At 36.2% G+C, this 23417-nt stretch overlaps 1 protein-coding gene across 2 annotated transcripts; it reads right to left on the bottom strand.

The window, feature by feature from the left end:
• Window positions 1-858: 858 nt before the first annotated feature.
• SAMD9L (sterile alpha motif domain containing 9 like) lies at window positions 859-22868 on the bottom strand. Of its 2 annotated transcripts, none has more exons than XM_056118116.1 (2): window positions 22731-22868; window positions 859-5773 (listed from the first exon to the last, which is right to left on the bottom strand). In XM_056118116.1, the coding sequence occupies exon 2, from the start codon at window positions 5750-5752 to the stop codon at window positions 1001-1003; it is 4752 nt and encodes a 1583-aa protein (XP_055974091.1). In that variant the 5' UTR covers window positions 5753-5773; window positions 22731-22868; the 3' UTR covers window positions 859-1000. The 2 variants fall into 2 exon arrangements, with proteins under 2 accessions (XP_055974091.1, XP_055974092.1); XM_056118117.1 differs by having other exon boundaries at window positions 859-5769; window positions 22731-22864.
• Between the last annotated feature and the right edge of the window lie 549 nt (window positions 22869-23417).

A 23417-nucleotide genomic window follows, 5' to 3' on the forward strand; every position in this document is an offset into this window, starting at 1 on the left:
TGAGCACAGTCAGTGTGACCCAACTTCTGTGTCTCCAAAACACAGAACTTATATTTTTTCTTTCTCATTTCTTCCAATTTAGTTTTATTGCAATTTATAAAATATTGGGCCACAATGAATTGGAGAACTGTCCCCTAATCACAGTGAGTTTGACATCCTATTTTATAGCACACTTTCCAGATGATTATTCCGTTTTGGCTTGAACCCATCAAGTCACTAGAAGTTCATCTGCTTTTCTAGGAAGCTGCTTCCAACATTGAACATCTGTGATTCTTAGTAGTAGAGAGTGTCTCCTTGTCCTTAGTAGAAATAAATCTTCATTTGATTTGTAATAGATTTGATACTATCTTGAAATAACACAAAATAAACTAGCTATCATTACATTGAACAGCTATAGAAATATTGAAAGAGCTTCTCATATCCCTCTATTTTTCTTTAAAGTTGACTTTTCTGATTGTTTAGTTTTCTGAATCTCCTCCTATTCTGCTTCTTCTTTTGATTTTTGGGCCATACCCATCAATGCTCAGAGGTTACTCCTGATTCTGCATTCAGGAATTCCTCCTGGCGGGCTCGAGAGACCATATGGAATGCTGGGAATTGAACCTGGGTTGGCTTTGTGGAAGGCAAATGCCCTACTAACTGTACTGTCTCTCTGGCTCCTCCCCAATGTACTTATAGTGATGTCAGTAATAAAGTTTAGTATTTGTGTCACTTTGTTAGTTTGTACTGTCATAGTATTTTATAAATTCAGAATATCAAAATTATGTTCAAATTCAACAAATTCCATATGAGAATGCACTCTTCTATCATTCTTTTGAAATGCATGTTTACAAACAACTTGACTTGTGCCAACTCTGCTAAGTCCTATAAAGGCTTATTCTTTGGAGGAGACAATAGCACTGTGATTAGAAGTAAGTTAGTCATTTCATCAATATGCTATGAGAACAGAGGGAAAATGATACGTATATGACTAAATATATTTGAACTAATTTTTTTCCCCTCAGATAAACTCTATATCATATGCTAAAGGACCTTCCATGGAAAATCCTAAGTAGAAAGATACATTTTGTATGTGCCTACCACTTCTGAGTGGTCCTGAATAAACAGATATCACTGGTATATTTATTTTTTCCTCTGTTCCATATTGTATAGAAATTTGCTTGCCTTCAGCCTGACCAGTTAGACGACACAAGAGGCTTTTGACTTCTTTTTTCTTCCATACATCTCCATTCTGCCATAGAATATTAGTATTTGGTACTTTACTGAAGTACTGCTCTATCTCAGACTTGTGAACAAGACCTTTGAGGCCCTTTCTGTTCCCTAGATAGAAGAGTGTGCTTGCCTTCTTGGACCTGCACATGCGCCTATACTGTCTGTTGAAAGATTTCTTTAAGGATGCAACATACTTTTCCAGTAATCGGGAATCTTGATCTAGCACTTGATTTTCTGGCCAAAACAGGAGGCAGGCTAAGAAAAAAGGATCTGGATAATGATGATCTAGTTTTGCAAGTTGTAACACTTCCCGGAGAAGTTCCTTCAATGTGTCAAGTGGTTCAATAAATTCTGAGTTGGGGTTTAGACAACTAAGAATAATGTTGGCCAAGATGAAGTTTTGTTTCTCCTTTCTCATTGGGTTTTGAGGATTTTGCTGCAATAAGAAGGTATATTCTTTGACTATATTTTCTATGGTGGCTGCAGCATCTTTATGATTTGGATTAAGATATTCTAGGAGTAAAGAAAACCTATCTGCTCTCCATCCTTCTAGTTTTTTCCTGCACTTTTCCTCTTGGAGTAACAGATTCTCTTGAGCTTGTGTTGTACCCAATTCTGAGTGACTGAAAATGCTTATATAGCTCATGAAACAACGACCGATTTTCTTTCTTAATGAGATTTCTGTAATTTCTTTATGGACAGTCCTTGTTTTCAAAAAAACCATATAATCTGCAAAAAAGTCAAAGCACCTTTTTAAGTCTGGTTGTAAATTTTGTAAGTAAGATGTAAATTTTCCAAGAGCCAAATAATAATCACTTTTTGGATTTGTGGGAACATTTACCTTTCCCAATAAAAATTTTGCCATAAGTTTTTCTGATAATTCATTTTCTTTGTGAAAACAGGGAATGAGCTGGAGAATCTGAATAGCAAAAAGACCAACTTCTATTTCACCCAAGAAGCCAGCTGTATTATACATGTCATATTTTCTTGGGAACCTCTTTAGTAACCAATCCTCTGTTTCACAGTTTTTCTTATCAGTTTGCTCTTGGGACAATTTAAAAGCTTTTGAGGCTTTTTCAGCAGCTTCTAGGAAATATGTTAGATCACTAACAGAAATTGTTTTGCAGTTTTTATTTTTTTCCAGCCACCATTTGATTTCACTTTTGTAGACTTGACCGAGTGTATCTGAGATATAGGAGTTGTTAGGTGCTTTCATTTTGGCCTGATTTGCCCAAAGCAGAGCAGTGTCAAAGTTCTTCTTCTTAATGTAGAAATGTCTTGCTAAGGCTTGACAAATGAATGCATTATTGGGGAACCTATCGCTTCCTGCAGTTAAGACAGTTTCAACATCTTCCTTGTCTAAACCTTCAATTAGTGGGGAAAACAAAGTATCTGTTTCATCTCCATGCTCTTTACGCTGTCTTGTAAGAAGAAGAGTTTGCACATCATGTTGAAACTTGTCTTTTCCTATCCCGGAATCATAGAATAGTTTCTCCCTTAACATATTCAGTGCAATTCGACTCTTATCCAAGCGATAGCTTTTTTCCAACTCTTTTAGACAGCAAAGAGCAATCAAGGAATGAATGATGCGTACGCCCTCATATCCATATTCTTTGACTTCTGTTTTTATTATAAGTGTAGAGTATGTTCCCATCTTGTCTTCTATGCTTTCAGGCACCCAAGGTGATGGAGTGTGCCTGATTCCCAAAAATATTTCACACTGTGGCACTGAAATTGTAGAATCAGTAACATAGGAGTTGAGTAGAGCTAAATAAGAAATGAGCTGTGTTTCTTTGCTGTCAGCATTATGTCCTTTAAAAATATTTCTAACCACGTTTTCTACATATTTGTCATCAAAATTACTTTTCACGATCATGAAGGAATAAAAGTTCTCAAAGTTCTTGTGTTCTTTTTCAATTTCTTCCAGTTTGGCCCCGAAAGCTCTCTGTTCTTTGAGAGAAAGTTGGTATGTTAGTGCAATACTGTCTGCTAACTTTGCACTTTCTTCAGGATTTTGGGATCTCATGCAGTTTAAAATAATTACTAGCGTTTTTTCATATCGTAAATCCTTCTCTGCTAAACTGAAATGGATGGCATCTTGTAGATTGCAGACATTTTCTTGTTCTTCAAAGTCATCCACAAGAAGAAGTACAGGAATGTAGTCCTGATGACTGCTTGCCTTATAGGTAATCAGTTTGGTCACTTGTTCTCCAATTTCTGCAAAGTCAGCTGTTATGTTTTTTAGTACAGCACACCTGAATTTTTTTCTGAGCTCCCAGAGAACATTCATTGCCAATGTAGTACCCCCACAACCTGGATGATGATACAGATTGATAATTTTTGCAAATAATGGTTTAGGAGACTCTGCCCAATCTTCTATAAGCTTCTTTAGGTTTTCATAACTATCCCTTTTGACAAAAGCTGAAGAATAGTTTTCAGAAGAAAAGTAGAAATTCCACCAAGACACTTTACTACCCCGATAAAACTGTTCTTCTTTCGATTTTTTAAATTCTTGAAATTTAGTTCTATTTTTTTCTATGTCAGTGTCTTCACACTCATTTTCACAGAGAATTTCCAGTGCAGTCAAAATATCTTCTTCTTTTTTTTCAAGAATAACTGAAGAGGACCCATAGGAGGGCAAAAACCTTCTTGAGGATCGTGTCACTGATTTTAGTTTCAGGATAGTACTGTTCAGGAATTCTAAATTTAAGGTGGAAATAGTGTGGTTTGCTAATTCATTTTCCAATATCAATCTTGCCTGTAGTAGATCTTTCCATCGTTGATAAATATCTAAATTTACACAGATACACAGTATGTTTTCCATTCCATTGAGAGCTTTATAGAAAGCACAGAAAGTTTCGATGAGTGGATCTCCTGGGCTTTCTACAGGAGAGAGTAATAGAAATACTACCAGAAATTTTCCTCTTGCCATTATACTCTCATCTGTGAGAAATAATGTCAGTTTTGTGACTTCTGAAGCTCTTTTTCTATTCCATAAATGAGGTTCTAGAGGCCTATATATTTCATCTTTCAAGTCTGATCTGCCATTGCAGAAAATCCAGCTGGTTTGTTGATAAAGATTCAGGCTACAAACAGTCTCATTTTGTGTTGATTTCCCCTCCACATATTGACTTGGAAAATGAAGATTTGCTGCTCGACTTTCTTTGAAAGCTTTTACTACCCCCTTACTAACAGATTCAGGATCAAAGTCCAACACAGCAAACCAATTTATTTCTTTCAGAAAATCTAAGAACTTTGTTTGGTTTGGATGGCATTTATTTGTTACAAGAATGTACCAATTGTAGTATGAACTATCTAGTGAATCTCGATTTCCGATGAGAAGTTTAATCAACTTCTGTCCTTCACTTTCCTGCTTATTTACTTTCACCTCATATTTTTCTTCAGCCTCTTTTCTCATTGTCATTAGTGACTTTAAATCTTGCAGAAATGCTTTGAAAGCTACATCACGGGTCCTTTCATTGGCCAGAATATCTTTAGTGCTAGCTCCCTCCCTCACAAACAGCGAAGTGTTTTCAGTTTGTTTCCATATTCCATCTTCTAGTTCTTGCATCTTGGTGTAGAAATACTTATCTTGACATACAGAGTGTTTTGGGATAACATCTACTTCAATAACAAATCTGTCAGACAATGTGTTATTCTGCAGTAGGACTTCCACAAACCTTGGCTCACGAATGCATTTCCTGGCTTCTTTGATTTCACTATCTTCAAAATAACGTTTGATCATTTTATTAAAGTGGTCAATGAAAGAATCCTTCCTGGTCACTTTCACACCTACAATTTCTCCCTGGGGTTTGTCTAGAACTCCAAAATGAATGGTGCCATTGGTCCGTGAATTCATACAAGCCGATGCAAATCGGAAGACTTCATTGCTGAATTTCATTTGAATGTCTTTTTCTTCAACTGATTCTGTATTTGTGAGGGCTTTGAACTCGTGTATTGGGTCTATGAGATTGCGTGGTCCTGTTTCAGGTTGTAGAATATGATGTTCTATATAACATCGACTGTCATGGAACTGATCAAAAGGATATGGCACACAAGTGGACTGTTCTGTTTTTAGCTTACCCTTTTGGTCTTCAGCTATTGCTTGATAGTTTAATGGATCTTTGTCTATAGGAACTGATTCTTGTTCCTTGGTATTTAATGAATCCTTTAGATCATGATCACTATTGGATGACACTGAGTTTTCCTCTTTTATTTTTTGTGACCTTTTTTTACTTTTCTTTTTGGAGAGGTTTGTAGAATCTAATTGTCTAGAATTTGGAGAGTTACTTTCAGGAGAAGTATTATTCAATTTGTTGTAAGCGCGTTTTATCAAAAGTGCTGGACCTCGTGGAAGTCCCATTTCTCTAAGGTCTTCCTCAGTTGCTTCTTGAAGGGATAATCCTGACACTTCTTCATTAAGCAGAATCTGTCCATATTCCTCAGCAATCTTAAGCTCTTTTGTTACCCATTGTTTCACATCCTCTTTGGTCCAGTCTTTGGTCATTTCAGGTAGATTTATATGTTCACTCATAGCCATAGCAATGCTGCAAATTTCTTCCTTGGAAAAAGTAACAATATTGTATATTATTTTAACATTATACTTTATTAGTCTAGTCACACAATTATGTGTTTAATCTTATAAGCAACATATATAAAAGCTTAAAGTTCATGTATTAAACTGTTTGAGATTTAAGTATTGTATAGTCCTAATCAGTGCTTTGATATCTTAGATGATTGCCATTGTTATTATGAGAAAAGCAAATGATTTTTAACTAAGGTTACACCCATTTTATTCTTATAATGATTTTCTCTTTTAGGATTAACTTAGTAAAAGATTTTTTAAAATGTGATTTAAATATCATTTTCAATTTAATTAAAAAGAATTAAGTACTTAGGAATAAACTTAATGAAAAAGGTAAAAGTCTTGTATATCAAAAACTATACGTGATGATTGAAAGAAATGGAAGACAGAGACAGGGTGGGATGGGGGGGATGGGGAGTGGGAGGGATACTGGGATCAGTGGTGGTGGAGGGATGGGTATTCGATTATTGTATAACTGAAACCCAAGAACAAAAATTTGTAAATCTACAACTGTACCTCATGGTGTTTCACTAATAAAAATCTAAATAAAAAATAAAAAATATAAAAAGATATTCAGTATTCATGTGTGAAAGAATTAACATTATTAAAATAGTCATCCTATACAGCACATTATATAAATTCAATGCAAGTCTTATCAGAGTCCCAGTGGCATTCTTCTAGGAAATAGAACAGATGGCTCTGAAATACACATGGAATCACAACAATCCCTCAAATGTAAAACAATTATGAGTATGGTGGGGAATAAATTATGGAGACATCATTCTTCTCAACTGCAAAATATATTATGAGGAAATCAATAGTTATCAAGAGGATGTGATATTGGGATTGGGAATGTTGTTCAGTAGTAGAGTGTTCACCTTGCTTATGGGAGGCCCTAAGGTTTAATCCCTGGCATTTTGTCCCCATCCTTAAGAAAGAAGTGTGGTATAGGAATAAAAATAGACATACAGAGTAGAATAGAATTAAAAACCCAGAATTAAATCCTCACTTATATTTATAATACAACTAATTTATGTTAAGGGTTAAAGGAGTATGTGGAGAAGGAAAAAATGTTGAAAGGAGGGTCTTTTTCCTCTATTGGTGTTAAAAAATGTAGATTGTACAGGAAAATTAGTTGGTGTTAGAATATCTAGATTGCCAAATCCAAAAGAAAAAGTAGATCACCATATCATGCCAGAACAAGAAGTTAACTCAAATGTATTAAAGACTTGAATATTAAATCAAAACTGTAAAAACATTGAAGATTTCATAAGTAAACACCCCTTCATATTGATTCAGTGATGTCTTCAGGGATTTAACTCCATGAAAGAGGGAAAAAATGAAAATCACCAAACTGTAAACCTCTTCGCAGCAAAAGAAGCTATAATTAAAATTAAAAAATCCTACTAAATAGGCAAAAGTATTTGCATCACAAAAAGTACATTTGGCAAAGGGCTAATATATGATTTAAAAGAATCTTACAAAACTCTAAAAGAAAGTTCCACAAAACAAATAGTGATAAGAGGGCCAGGCAGAGAGAGAGAGAGAGAGAGAGAGAGAGAGAGAGAGAGAGAGAGAGAGAGAGTACAGAGGTTAAGTAATTTGCCTTGCATGCCACTGCAATGATAGCTGAAATTCCAGAACTATCTATGTATGGCACCACCGGGCGTGGCTCTTGACATAAAGCCAGGTATAGCTCCCGAGTACTGCGAAATGTGTGGCATGTGCTCCCCTCAATAGTTAAAAGGACTGAATATATTAGGACACTTTGCCAAAGAGAATATACAAATGGTCAGCAGGCACATGAGAAATGCTCATTATCATTATCATGAGGTCAATACAAATCACAATCACTATGAGATACTATCTTCTTTCAAAACGGACACCATTAAAAACGCCAGAACCAGCAGGTCTTGGCAGGTATAAAGAGAAAAACAGAACTCTAACACACTGTTAATGGAAAGTAAATTGGTCCAGTCTCTAAAGCAAACAGAATAGAGATTTCTCAAATTAACTAAAAGTAGATCTATCATATCAAGTCAACTCCTAATTATAACTAATCTAAAGAATAAAAACTGATAATTTAAAGAGATATATGTACCCTTATATTTCATTGAAATGTTATTTACAATAGCCAAGATATTTGATCCTGGCACTCTTTGTCATTTTCATTTTTTTCCCTCTCAGGGAGTTTATTCATGATATTACTTCATTTCCCTCCCTAAACACTATTTGTTTCCTATAGAGCCCAGGACTTCTGTCTTCATAATAAAAGATGATGCTTCGAACTGGATCACCTGTCTCCTCTTTTTTTCTTCTCCCTGTTCAAAATGCTTGCATTTCTTAATGGCTAGCATTATCTTAGAACCGCAGTTGGACTCAAGTCTGAGTGTGGACACATTCAAGCCTCATCGCAATCTTTGTAGTTTTAGCCTTTTTCTGGAAAACTGGCTTAGTCTGAACTCCATAACCACTATGCTTCCTGTCATAACGCCGTCTTTCCCAGGCATACAGTGAATCCTTGCCTTTCTTGTACTGTGACTTCACGGGGCAGATGCTTGCCAAAGTTTCTTACAAAAAGTAACTTAAGTTTTCAGTAATAGAAAACGCCAGGCTTATGGGAATGCTATCCAAGAGGAAAACATGGTCTTGGCACTTAAGATTTTCCCCTGAGTAACACCTGGTGATCCCTGTGCACCACGTACTATGTGTTCTCTCTACCAATCGCCAATGACATACACAAAAGTTGAAAATTCTTTCCCATTAAAATTCCTAAAATTTTCTGGCATATTAAAACACATCCAAAATCTTTTTTCAAGCTTATGACCTAGGATATCTTTCAATAAATAAAAGCTAGCTTAAATTGGTTTAATTTATATAGACATGTCTTCAGGATATGAATATTAAATGTGATACAGTCATCTTTCAGTCTGGGATCATTAGTCAAGTAATGTTATGTTTTCTTAGGTTACAAAGTTTTCACTAATAAAAATAATAGGATAATGCCTAGCTTTGTCTTATTTAGTTTTCAAACTTCAATAATGATAATAAATTATTTAAATAGGTGTACTGAGATGAGGGCATAGATCAACTTTAAAAATTTTGTTGTTTTATGACATGTCTACTTGATATTAGGTTCAAAATATTTTATTTATTTGAAGTTTCACTAAGTAAAGTTAAACAATGGAAAAAAATAATTGAATGTCCAGATCACACCCAAGCAGGATAAAACACTGAAACATTGTTAAATAAGTCTAAGTTTAATTACTTTTGGCCTCATATTTAAAAAGCTTAAAAGATTTGGGTCTAGTTGTGAAGAATTTTTTTGCCTTATTGAAAATTTGTGCTTGGAGAAATAATGATTCTAGAAATTATGAAAAGTATTTGTAAAATTTTCTCAACATAAAATGCTATATAACATATAGTTCACAATGTAATTATTACCCTTCATGGAAAATTTAAGTTTTCAAAGATGAAAAATTCCAATTAATATATTTGGTCAGAGATAACAGAATTGTAAAGGGATAACTCTATATGCAAGAAAGTAGTATGTATATTTTCAGTAAGAGAAGTTAGAATTAATGATACTTTTTGTTAAGGGAAATGCAAATGATGAAAAGTAATTATTTCTAAATAAAAAGGGGAATAAATGACAAACTAAAATAAATAGAGACTTGTGAAAGGCATATGAGAAAAATCTTGAAAATTGTCCTTTTAGCATTTATAAAGCCATGTTAAAATGATTCTAATCTTAGCTCAATCACATATGAATAACACAGATAATATCTTGTATTTCATGTTATGCCTACTTACTTGTATACTTAATGTTTGATTACTTAAGTAAACAAAGTAAACAAGGTTTTCTAATGATAAAAGAACTAAGCTTGGGGGCTGTGAAGATGGCTTAAAGGGAGGTTTGCATGCTTTGTCTGCAAGAGGTTTTCATTCTGACTACCCTATATGGTTCCTCATAAGTTCTGCTAAACAAATTAATAAAAAGAATTAACCTTTTTTGCAGTTATATCTCCGTATATTTGCTAAAAAGTCCATTATTTTAAAAATCTATTATTTTAATTAAATGGTATTAGATGTTGTATTGCTTAATAGTCTAAGATATTATTTGACCAATTGATTGCCTAGAAGTTTTCTCTTCTTCCTTTTTTTAAAAAAATTTTTAATAGTGAGACATCATGAGGTACAGTTGCAGACTTACACATTTTTGTGCTTGGGTTTCAATTGTACAATGATCAAATACCCATCCCTCCACTAGTGCCCATTTCCCACCACCACGGTTCCCAGTATCCCTCCCACCACTCATCCCCCCATCCCACCCGGCCTCTGTGGCAGGACATTCCCTTTTGTTCTCTCTCTCTTATTGGGTGTTGTGGTTTGCAAAAGAGGCAATGGGTGACAATCATGTTTAGTCTATAGTCTACTTTCAGCATGCTTCTTCCATCCTGGGAGGATCCTCCCAACACCTTTATTTGGTGTTCCCTTCTCTATCTGAGCTCCCTTTTCCCCTAGAATGTGTGGTTGGCCTCCAAGACATGGAGTAAAATTCCTGGTACTAATCTTGGCCATTCTTGGGTGTTAGTCTCCTATTTTTGTTATTGTGTTAGTTTATTTATGTGGTCAAGTAATATGTAAAATAATGTGGTGCTTGTCTTTTTCCTTCTAACTTATTTCACTAAGCATAATACCCTCTATGTCACCATGTTGTCTATATCTACGTCTCTAAGGCAATATTCCATTGTGTATATATACCACATTCTTTCTATCTAAGCATCCATTATGTAGCTTCCAGCTCTTGGATGCTGCAAATAGTGTTTCAGTAATCATGAGCATGAATAGGTCTCATCAAGTTAGTGGGTCTTAAACTTTGGGAGTGTTCATAATGAGATAAATGTGTCATATAGAGTTTTTATTCTTAATCTTTTGAGGAATGTTAATACAGTTTTTTTCACAATGTGCAATAATATACTCCCACTAATAAGAGATCTGTCATTTCTGATTGTATTTTTGTTTGTATTTTCCTGTTTTCTGCTTTCATGTCTTCTTGTGTTTTATTAACAGTGCATTCCATTGTTTCTTTGAGTTCCTTATGCATCCTTAACAGTTCCACTCTAAATTCCTTATTGGAGAGATTATATACCTCATTATTATTGATTGAATCAACTGGGCTAGTGGCTTTACTCACCAAACCTGGTGGGTTTCTGCCTTGCTTTACCACTGTGACCTTTGTAATTTGGAGTTATTTTGTGTTTTTGTGTGGTTAGGAGCCTGTGTTAGAATGTCTTTTTATGCTAGAAGAGAGTTATGAAGAGGTAAAGAAGTGCGTAGCTGCTGAGCCTAGCAGGGCTTCTACACTCTTCGCAGGAATGGTTTATTGGTACCTGGGTTCAAACCAGCCTTCAATGCCTGCCTGTCTTTTAAGCTTTCAGGTCCTGTAGCAGGGCAGGGCTAGACTGGAATTGTTTGCCTACTTCTCTCTGAGCGGGCTGTGTTCACTGGTATCCCATTTACATGAATATGGACAAAGGTTTCTTTTTCTACATTCTGTTCAACCATTGCTATTTCTTGTTTTTTGTTTACTAGTCATTCTAACAGGTATGAGGAACCATCTCAATGTAGTTTTTGGCTTTCATTTTCATAATAATAAGAAATTATGAACATCTTTTCTTTTGGGGCATTTGGACCATACCTGGTAGAAGATTGGGGGCTACTCCCAGCTCTCTGTTCAAGAGTCACTTCTTGGTTGGTAGGATAGTTCAAATATGGGGTGTGTAATAACTCCAGTTTGGTTCTTTATTTCTTGGATTGTTTTGACTATTTAAGATCATGTTATGATTATATATTCTAGTTATGCCTCATTTGTTTTCTACAATTTCCAAGGTAAAAATTATAAAACAATGTTAAACAATGTGAATTTCAACAATATTAATTTTCCATCAGCATGGAATATCTCATCTTAATTTATAATTTCAATTTTTCCAGATGTATCTTGTAGTTTACTGTATTATTCTTTATGATGCCATTGCAAATGGTTTTTTTTCCCTTAAATTTCTTTCTGGTGGCTCTCATTTTTTTGCATAAAGAAATATAATTTCTTGTAAGTTTTCTCATTATTATTTATAATATCTTGTTTTAATATTTTTGGGTTTTCTGAGGGTAGAATCATGTCATCTGTAAATAGTTACAGTTTTATTTCTTCCTGTCTTTATGTCTTTTATCTCTTTTTATTACTTAATTGCTCGATGAGAGGACAGATACTATTGTTTTTTTAGTCAAAGTTGTCTCCCTTTATTTACACTTATAACTTCTTACCAAAGATCAAGATTGCTCATATTTTAAAGTAAGCCAAACTTCCAAGATACAAATTCAATTAGAAGCAATCAGGAAAGGATTTTGAAAGCCACAGAACAGCAACAATTCTAAAACTCTGCTGATTAGTATCTTGGATTGCAGAAATTATTATTTTTTCCTGATTTTATAAGAAAAGCTTTCAAATTTTTACTATATAACATGAAACTAGATCAAATATAACTACATATGGAGTTTGTGATATTGATGTACTTTCTTTCTATGCTTATTTATTTGTATTAAAAAAATGGGCATTGAATCTTGTCAGATCCTTATTCCATATTTTTTGTGATAGTCATAGTTATAATCCTTCATTTTGTTGATATGGCTGTCAATGTCACTGTCCTCCCATTGTTAATTGATTTGCTCGAGCAGGCCCAGTAACGTCTCCATTGTGACACTTGTTACTGTGTTTGGCATATCGAATACGTCACGGGTAGCTTGCCAGGCTTTGCCATGAGGGCGAGATACTCTTAGTAGCCGAGAGGGGCGGAGGAATCAAACCTGGGTCGGCCAGGTTGATCACATGCAAGGCAAATGCCCTACCTGCTGGTTGATATGGAATAGCACCATTATTAATTTCTATATGATGATCCTTGTATTTCTTGTATGGTATTGGCATGGTTTAAATTTTTAAAAATGAGTGCAAAGGAAAAACTAGATATATATTTTTAATTTTAATAAAGCATTTTAATCTTATATATAACATTAGTGTTTACAATCAAAATAGGAGTTGGTAAATTATTGATCTGAGGCAAAACATCACAACTTGCTTTTATACAACTTGTGAGCTCAGTGATTTTTAAAAAAAAAAACAAGGAAAAACTAGATATTTTAAATTTGTCTTGGCATATGTTTATCCAATCTATTCTTAAAAGTGGTTTATTTTGGGGGCTGGAGTGATGATACAGCAGGTAGGGTGTTTGCCTTGCACGTGGCTGACCCGAGTTCACTTCCCATCATATGGTCCCCCAAGCACAGTCAGGAGTAATTCCTAACTGCAGAGCCAGGAGTAACCCCTCAGCATTGCTGGGTATGACCCAAAAAGCAAAAAAAAAAAGTGATTTATTTTTGCTTTTAAGCTGCTAAATATTTCATTTTTGTATTTATTTACTTTACGGAGTATTGTCTTACAGCTTTTCAAAGTCTCTTGACATTTACACACAAAGAATCTACCTATATCAGATACATTTAGCACTGTAGCACTTTCCTCCCTTGTTCATCAGTTTGCTCGAGTGGGCCCAGTAATGTCTCCATTGTGATACATTTAAGGAATAGAAAATTTCAATAAGCACATGTTTTTCAAATTTAGGCAAATTTACAAGGCTGAGTTTCTTTTTTTTTTTTTTTATAGTGAGACATCATGAGTTACAATTGCAGACTTACACATTTTTGTGCTTGGGTTTCAATTGTACAATGATCAAATACCCACCCCTCCACCAGTGCCCATTTCCCACCACCACAGTTCCCTGTATCCCTCCCACCCCTCATCCCCCCATCCCACCCTGCCTCTGTGGCAGGGCATTCCCTTTTGTTCTCTCTCTCTTATTGGGTGTTGTGGTTTGCAAAAGAGGCAATGGGTGACAATCATGTTTAGTCTATAGTCTACTTTTAGCATGTTTCTCCCATCCTGGGAGGATCCTCCCAACACTTTTATTTGGTGTTCCCTTCTCTATCTGAAGGGCTGAGTTTCTTAATAGGCTTTATCAACTTTTGCTATCTCTCTTACAATCCCCCAAGAAGTATGCTTCTCCTACAAGATTTTCTACCAATATTAGTCATCACAACCCACAGGGCCTCAATACTATCTTGTGGTACTTAACTTCTCTCATTGCTCTGGGTTAAATGAACCATCCTCTGGAGATGCTTTTTATCACTCTCCATATACCCTGTTTAGCTGAAGTAGTCTCTTCTCTGAGTAATTCAAGATACTCACTTATTGGAGCAACTTTCAAATTGTTAAGAAAGATGTTTTTCTCTTAAGCTTTATCAAGTTATAGCAGCCATTCCAACTAGATTCTAGAACTCTGCAAGAAGTACACATGGTTTTCTGTTTACCAGCTTCCTTCCAAAGACACTGTGTACACACATCCATACATGTGCATGTATGTGTGGAGGGCATGATAGAAGGCCTTGTCTTTGTGTCTTCTCACAGGATACAGTTTTCACTCTTTCTTAAAATTGCTTAAATTCTGTCAAAAACAACCAGGGAGCTGGAAGTATCCTTCTCAAGTAGTGTAATTGTCATTTATCCTCCCTAACTACTTCTTTGAAAAATAGAGATTAGATTTTATTTATGTGTTTGTTTTGGAGCCACACATGTCAGTGCTCCAGAGCTACAACCAGAGTAGTATTTGGGGATAATTCCTGGAGGTGCTCTGGGGACCACGTGGTTCTGGAAATTGAATGGAGGACCTGCATTCAAAGCATGCACTCAGTCAATTGAGTTATCTCCCCAACCTCAAACCCATATTTTTATCTCTATTTTATCTCCCTTTGTTCAAAAATGAAGACCCGTTACAATGTTAAAAAAGGAAACCAAAACCAAAAACAAACAAAAACCTGCAGCAGCCATCCCTCACCCTGGGAATGGAGATAGTAGAGTAATTTGATATACTTAGTAACATTTCAATGTGTGATTTATGCACTCTAACAATTTTACCAACATTTATATGACATAATTTATATTTGGCTGGAATTCTGTCAAGATGCCAATAATTTCAACAAAAGTATTTTATGTAATGATTTGATATAATTACTTGGTTCAATAAATGTACCTTCTCTTAGATGATGGATTGTTGATATGTATAGAGAAATTTAATATTCCTCACTATTTTTTACTTTCACAGTCCTAAACATTATATGATTGTTCTTTGTATTTCTACACTGTAAGGTTGGCATATATAATTATTGTTATTATTTTGGTATTAAGACCAGAACTGACAGTGATTAGGGCCTACTCCTGATTTGGTAATTTGGGGCAATACTTCTGGCAGTACTCAGGGGAACATGTGGTTCCATGGGTCAAATCTGGGCTCCCTCCATGAAAAGCTTGCACTTAAGATTTTTGGGCTACCCCTTTGGCCCTACAAATATTCATTTTTGTACGGATTACTTCCGGAGGTGCAGTGATTGGTCCTGGGTTGTTCAGGCCCTCTGGGAGGTGCCATGCATTGCTAGGAGTGAAACTTAGGCCACAAGTGAGAATGTGAAGCAAGACTGCTACAAGAGCTGTATCTCTTCTGGCCCCAGGTTGGTACATTTTTTAAACACAAAGAACCTTTATATTTTATAAGAAACTTCATAGCATAAACAAAAGGAAAAGAGTTATGAATTAAAAAAATGCTGTTCTCTTTCCTCTCAGCCAATCTGTTTGTCTGTTTTTAATATGGAAGGATTTCTTCTGTTGCTGCCTGTTTGTATAATGTCTCTTCAAAAGAAAAGCACCTGAAACCTCTGTCTAAAATAGGCAAAGATGTCAGTTGCTCTGACTGGAGTCAGACTTTAACTTTATTTCTTTATTCTGTCCTGGGAAAATTTTCAACTCTAGAGCTCTTCTTGCGAGTACTTAATTTCAGGATCACTTTTTACCACTTTCTTTGGGTATGATCAGAAAGGATCTGTGAATAGCTGTCAGGGGAATCACCAAGTGCCCACCTGATCTGGGCCTCAGTAGCTGGCTCAGTATTCAAGCCTCTCAGAAAAGTATGTTCCAGCAATACTGGCCCACATTCTGCTCTGATATTCCCAGGAAACCGAAACTTAAAAGCAAGTTAGTTTCCTTTTCCAGAAGGGCATGTTTTTACAATGTACTTCTTCAGGTTGTTTCTGTGCAAGTTAGCAGTGAAGTAAAGCCTTAGGTAAAATGATGACTCAACTTAGGAGGGTTTGATTTTTAGTTATAAACTTTTTATTTATTTTTGGGCCAACCTGGGGATGTTCAGAGGTTTCTCCTGACTCTACACATAGGAACCACATCTGGTGATGCTGGGACTATATGGAGTCGTGGGGATTAAACTCAGGTTGGCCACAAGCCAGGCAAGCACCCCACCTGCTGTGTTACCTCTCCGGGTCTCCTAGTCATAAACTTTAGGTATATTTTTGAGCTATGTGGCATATAGAGTTTGGCACAGATGCACATGCATCAATTTTTTTGGTGTACTTGAATTACTGAACAATTAATCTACGTTTTTCCTGTGGCAGCCAGCCTTATCCCCAGAGACTTCCACCTCCAAAACACTATGTTCTCTGTAAAGTTTCTTTTCCTTGCTTTCTTAGTTAAAAATTTTTTTCAAAAAGAATTCTGTTGTCAGTACAAGCTGCATCTTGTGCTGTATGTATCAAAGCACTGATTTTTCTCAGTCCTTTAAAAATTGTCTTGGCATTTTCTCAAAGAAGACATACAGATAGTTAGTAAACACATGGAAATATATCGCTCATCACTGCTTATCATGAGGGAAACACAAATCACAAAAGTAGTGACATAGCACTCTGGTCTAGTTACACTGGTACCCATCGAATAGAGTAGAAACAACCTCTGCTTTGGTGGGGACATGGGGAAAAGGAATCCCTGTTTACTGGTGGTAGGAATGTTCTCTGAGTAAGCCTCTATGGAAAATAATATGGGACCTGAAAACATTAAGAATTGAGCTTCCACATGACCAGAAATTTTACTTCTTGCATCTACCCTAAGAGCTCAAAAACAAATTTTGAAAAAAAAAGTGCCTCTTTTGCTACACTATTCACTATTCTAAGATCTGGAAACAATCCAAGTGTCCAAGAACAATTAAAGGAAAAATAAACTGTGAAATAGAAATAGAATAGAAAGTGACTCAAACTAAAAGGAGGAAGTCATGCAATTTGTTGCAATATGGTTGGAACTAGAAGGTATCATGTTGAATGGTCAGTCAGAGGGAGAAGAACAAATTGGAATATAAAGAAGCATAATAAGGAAATAAAAATTGGCCACTGGTAACAAACCCTGAGAGCTGGTTTACAAAACTGTTTGCCCAAGGGGTGGGGTGGGGATTGTGGGTTGATAGGGAGACTGTGAAGAGAATAGTTGAGGGACACTAAAACTATGATGGTGGGTGTAATGTTGGGACATTATATGCCTGGGAATTTATTATTAGCAATATTGTAAATCATGATTCTGAAATTAAAAAATTGTTGAAATAACTTATATATGCTTTAAAGTATATTTGTTTTTTAAGTTTTGCCTTAGTTTTAAGACCTACTTTTTAAAAAGAGCTCTTATCTTCATTAAATTTATTTTTTATTGTGACAACATTGGTTTACAAGAGTATAAATGGTTATTTTAGGGGTACTATGGTACTACACTAGGCCCACGGCCAATGACAAAATTTTTCCCACCACAATGGACTTATCATCTACCTGAATATGGCTGATAAAAGAAATTGATGAAGCTAATATTCAGTATCTTCAAACATGCCGAACTTTTCTGAAAGTTTTCATTTTTTATTTCAGCATCTTGAAATAAGGCCTCAGTATTCTTTGATCACAAAATGAAAGTTTTGTTGTCTTTTATCAAAAATTTGCAAGTCACCCTAGAGGGCATCTATGAGGATGTATAAATATAGTAATATTGTATATTTTTTCCAGTTTTTCTACAGAAGAGCTATAATAGAGAGAGCAAGAGCAACAGAGAGAAAGTGAGTGAACAAGTGAAAGAAAAGGAAAAGAGAGAAGAATGAGAGGGATATAGAGAGATTAGAACAATTTATTTTACAATTAATTGAACTTTGCTTAGAAATTGTTCATGGAGCAGACCTCACACTTCCTTTTCTACCATAAAAGTTTTTAAACATATAGAAAATTTGGAAAAGAAATAAAAGGAACATCTTTTACCTAGAAAGCATCTCTTTGTGTGTTAAAATAATTTTAGTAAAATAATCATCCAAAATATGTTGCAGGAAGATATTCTCTTTCTCTGCTTTTATGTGGAGAAAATCCTATAGGCATTTTATCTTTAACACCTGTTTAGGATCTACCCACTAGCTCCCACCTCCATCGCCACTAACTGTGCAAAACCCTCCATCTTTTCTCCTGAGTTTATAGGAGTAGCGCACTCACCAGCTCCCTCTCACTGTTAGGATTCTCTGATGAACTTTCCTCCATGTGAACAGCACACCAATGTACCATTCAATGTCTGCAAGAGATTTCTCTTTGATCTGAAGTGAAAGCTGAACTCCCAATTATGAGCTACTAGGACTCCTGAGATAACCCAGCACCCTTTATCCTCTTATTATTACACCTTACTTTTATTTCTCTGAATCTAGGCCAGTTTCCTTACTTCTGCTTCTGGTGCTAATCTTGGTTCCTCTGCCAGAAATCAGACCTCACCCCAACACTTTCCTCTACTCTTATTTCAAATGTCACCTTCTCACACAGGCCATGTTTGGCCAGCCTACTGAAAATTTTGACCTATTTTTCAATATTTTTTGTCCCTTTTGAAGCCCAAAAGAAAACTACTGAAGGATTATCATAATAAAATATTTCATCTATTTTAACTGATTTATCACTAATGGTCTGTCCTAAGTATGATTCTGCGTGTTTCATGAGAACAACAAGAGTTTTAAATGTTTTGTTCACTATTTTTGAGTGCCTGGAATCTTGTAGCTTCTAAGTTCAGATTGCTGAATAAATAGAATTCTCTCTTTGGGCTGGAGCGATAGCACAGCGGTAGGGCGTTTGCCTTACCAGCGGCCAACATGGCTGACCCGAGTTCAATTCCTCCGCCCCTCTTGGAGAACCCGGCAAGCTACCGAGAGTATCTCGCCTGCACGGCAGAGCTTGGCAAGCTCCCCATGATGTATTCGATATGCCAAACACAGTAACAACAAGTCTCACGATGGAGATGTTACTGGGCCCGCTCGAGCAAATCGATGAACAACGGGAGGACCGTGACCGTGATCTATTTTAACTGATTTATCACTAGTGGTCTGCCCTAGGCATGATTCTGCGTGTTTCATGAGGACAACAAGAGTTTTAAATGTTTTGTTCACTATTTTTGAGTGCCTGGGGCCTTGTAGCTTCTAAGTTCAGATTGCTGAATAAATAGAATTTTCTCTTTGGACTGGAGCGATAGCACAGCAGGTAGGGCGTTTTCCTTGCATGAAGCCAATATGGCCGACCCGAGTTTAATTCCTCCACCCCTCTCGGAGAGCCCGGCAATCTACCGAGAGTATCTAGCCTGCACGGCAGAGCCTGGCAAGCTATTCAATATGCCAAACACAGTAACAAGTGTCACGATGGAGACGTTACTGGGCCCACTCGAGCAAATAGATGAACAACGGGAGGACCATGGCCGTGACTTGAAAGTAATGAATTTTTGAAGATAGCAACGTCTGAGGGTTAAAGTGCTTTGCTTATTTTGTTAATCAATTAACTTGATTTGAATTTCAGACAGAAACCTAGTGAAATAACTTTACTGTTCTTACTATTAGTCCAGAACTGAAATAACTCTAGTTTCAATCACCCAGTCAAAAAGAGCAAAAAAGGAAGATTTATCTAGGGGAGAGGAAAATTAAGACATATGTTCTTTTCCTGTCTTCCCTCTGAGTGAACCAACTTCATAATACTGTTGACATTTCAAAATCAGTTTTTGTTGGGTCATTCCTATTTCTCAAATACTTGGTAGCCCACAGAGCTTGTCCCTTTCTACTCTTGAGTTCTTAGTGTTAGAGATCTCAGCCCCTCCACTGTTTCGATCAGCTGCTTTTATATGAGTAACTCTTCTCTGTCCTGGTTCAGCCATCTTCGTAGATATACTCTCTTCCCATCTAAGGAGCACATTTTCTGAACCAGTCTTATTTTCAGTAATTTGAACAAAGTCACTTGGGTTCCGGGGCCGAGATCTCCAAGCCTACTCGGATTTGGGCCGAGCATCCTCCACCTAGATCCTCCAAATTCCAGTAGGCGGGGTCACACCCACCAACTGGCCTCCTGGCGCCGTGTAATCCCATCAACGGCCAAGACTCGGAGACTATAAAATCCAGCTCCCGGACATCTTATTATGACATCTTATTATCTCATTCCTACTTTGGACAAACTGGCAGGCTACCGAATGTAGCCTGCCCACAGGGCAGAGTCTGGCAAACTCCCCGTGGCGTACCCAATATGTCAAATACCAGTAACTATGATGGGTCTCATTCTCCTAAAGAGCCTTGAATATAATCTCAGGGCTAGGATGAAGGAGACGTTACTGGGGCTTGCTCAAGGCAATTGATGATTAACAGGATGATTTGTGATTTGTGAACATCAACCTCTCTAAACCATGAAGGATAGACTTTGGATTTTCCCTTCTATTTTAGCTAGAAGGGAAAGTAGGAAGTTGAGCAGTTTTAATAAAGTCCCAACATTCTAGAAAGAAAGTTGCATATTGGAAATTCCCCTTGGCAGTCTATTCTTTCCTCTTACACCCATTCTCTACACACCCACTTGGGTATATTCAAATTTTCTTCAAATTTTGCCAACAGGGTCTAGAAAGATAAAAGTATTATTCTCAAATAGAAGTCTCTGGCATATATTTCCTAATCTGGTATTTTCCCTGCATCAAATGAAAAATTTGACGATAACTTATAATAATAAGATATACAAAACTCTTCAATAATACACTTGGACCAGAGGGGTATTACTGCACCACGTATAGTTCCCTTCCTTGAACACAGAGCCTGAGAATAGCAGAGTGTCGCCCCATCCATCCCAACTGTGAGGCCGAGAAAGAACCTCACATGTGTCACTGGTAGGCTGCACTTCAGCAAAAAAAAAAAAAAAAAAGCGCAGTAGGCCTAAGTTTCAGTTTACCCCAAAGAAATCCATTAGACTGTCCTTGGTTGAAGCTGGAAATCCACTGGATGCCTCTAGCCAGTCCTGTGATAAGTAAGATATCTCTGGGCACAGCAGGTGGGCATGACCAATTAGCTCATAGACTTGTGACTGCTTTATCGCAATTCTTGGGAAAACTGCCAACATTGCTTATGTAACGATATGGCATATAATGTTCCCTGGAACTAGAGTCGGGGTCCTGGTCAAGACTCCACTGTGTTGGATGAGCTTTGGACCCTAGCATGAGCTAGAAATAAAAGGTCCCTTTGCTTTTGCATTCTCGCATGTGGAACTGGTCTCTCTGAACAGGAAATCTAGAACCCCGGTATAACACAACCTCGATAATAATAATAATAGTAATATACTTGGACCTATTATTAGAAGTTTCTTACCATCCACATGATAGCAGTTATGAACATACAGTGATCTGAGTTTATTGAGTTTATTGCATTCACTTTATATTTGCTCTTAGAATAGTTCATCATTTAAAAATATACTTAACTTTAGTCACCATGAAATTACAAGGTTATTAATGATTTGGTTTCAAGATACAATATTTCAACACTAATTCCTTTACCAGTATTTACTTCCCTCCATCAATACCCGCCCCCATCTCCACCCCTTCATCAAGGAATAGTTTATTGTTTTAAAGTTTATTAATTTAAGAGCATCTGTTGTTGGCATGAAGTAAGGATAAATACTATCACAACTGTTATGTACAAATTATGAGCATACTTGAAAATAATTCTTGCTATTCTAGGGATCCTCCTCTTTTTGTGAAAAAGCAAGATAGATTTTACTGAATGAAACTTGCTTAGATAAGAGGGGAAAAGAGAAAAGGCTGTACAAGAGAACATGGGCTTCTCTGGGTGAAAAAAGCAAGCAAAGATATAGAAAAGCAGGCAAGTGAGATACGTGTTCAAAGGAAAACACGGGCTTGAAGATCAAACCCGGATTTCTTTTCTGAATCAACTGTGGCACAAATCTTCTAAGTAATAGAACTAATCATTTCAAAAGAATTGATTCCATTTTCAAGAGATAACTCTTATTCTCCCTTTTAAATTATTGAATGACAAGTACCAAATCAACAGAGCTTGGTGAGGATGTATGCCTACCCTACCTCAATTCCAGGGTAGCACCTCATGAATCCATGCTCTGAGAAACTGCTCTGATCTGCAGAATTCTTTCTTAGACTGACTGTGTGAGAAAAATTCTGACTCTAGTTGTGTTAACACACATCCTCTGATGGTCTGACTAAGTAAAACCACATACAGGCAAGTTCAGTTTTATTTTCCTGAAATTAAGCCTGTAATTTCATTTTATTTCATCATTTTGAAGGGATGCTCAGACTCCTAAACTTTTTGCACTGTCCCTTTGTAATCTTTCCCACTACTGGCTCACTGTTCTAAGTGCACTTGACAGTACTTTGGTCTTCAGAAGGAAATTTACAAGGTTACATTGTGGAGGTCATGAATAGTTTTGTAACTGTGTATTTTAAGGTGACTAAAAAAACCCCCAACAAACAAGCAACAACAACAAACCCAAACCAAAGTTACCTTGGTTACGTATACTGATATACTTTAATCAACTAATATTTCTACTTACTCTTGATTTTTATGAGTCATGGTTTATCTACAACACGTTTATTTTATAAAAAGAAGAAATCTGGAATTTATAAAAAAAGTTACCCTCATAAGCAGAAGAGTATAACAATTCAGATACTTACCAGGATTTTCCTGAAAACTTCCACTTTTAATCAGAAATTTGAAATGGCTAATTTAGCATTTGCTCTCTTATTTATCTTCTGATGGTTAGGAGAGAGTTGATTATCAGAGTCTTTTCAAAAATGAAGGCGTAAGTTTTAAAGGCTTTTCTGGTCCCGGAGCCTCTTGCTCTTTGAGGCTGTGTGGGAACTGCACAGCCTAAGAATGAGGAAATTCCAGGAAATGCAAAACAAGTAACTTTAGTTTCACTTTACTGCACAGCTATTTCAGTGATGGAAGTTGTAAACATAATAAATTACCAGCACAGAAAATTATCAATAAAGTAAAGCAATAATTAGAAACTATTCACCGGATGAAGTTTTAAGTCATATGGTTAATAAATTGTGAATCAAAAATATAGAAAAAAACTGCAAGAATAGAAATATTGGGGTAACACTCAGTTTGATCAAAGCATCTGTCTCCAGTTAAGATGTGCTGCCTCCAGATAAGCCATGGCAGCTCACAATGTGTTTGAAGATCAGGATGCCACGAAATATGCCAAAGTAACGTATTGATTCTTTCCAACTAAACAAACTTTTGATGAATAAATGAAACTCTAAATACCATTTTCTCTAAAAGCAAGAATTTTTTTCCAGAGCTCTTTTAGGTTGTCCCTAAATCAGGAAATAAATCTTCATGTGGAGCATAAC

This window comes from Sorex fumeus, unplaced genomic scaffold (genome assembly GCF_029834395.1).
Source record: "Sorex fumeus unplaced genomic scaffold, SorFum_2.1 ptg000037l, whole genome shotgun sequence".
Taxonomy (NCBI): domain Eukaryota; kingdom Metazoa; phylum Chordata; class Mammalia; order Eulipotyphla; family Soricidae; genus Sorex; species Sorex fumeus.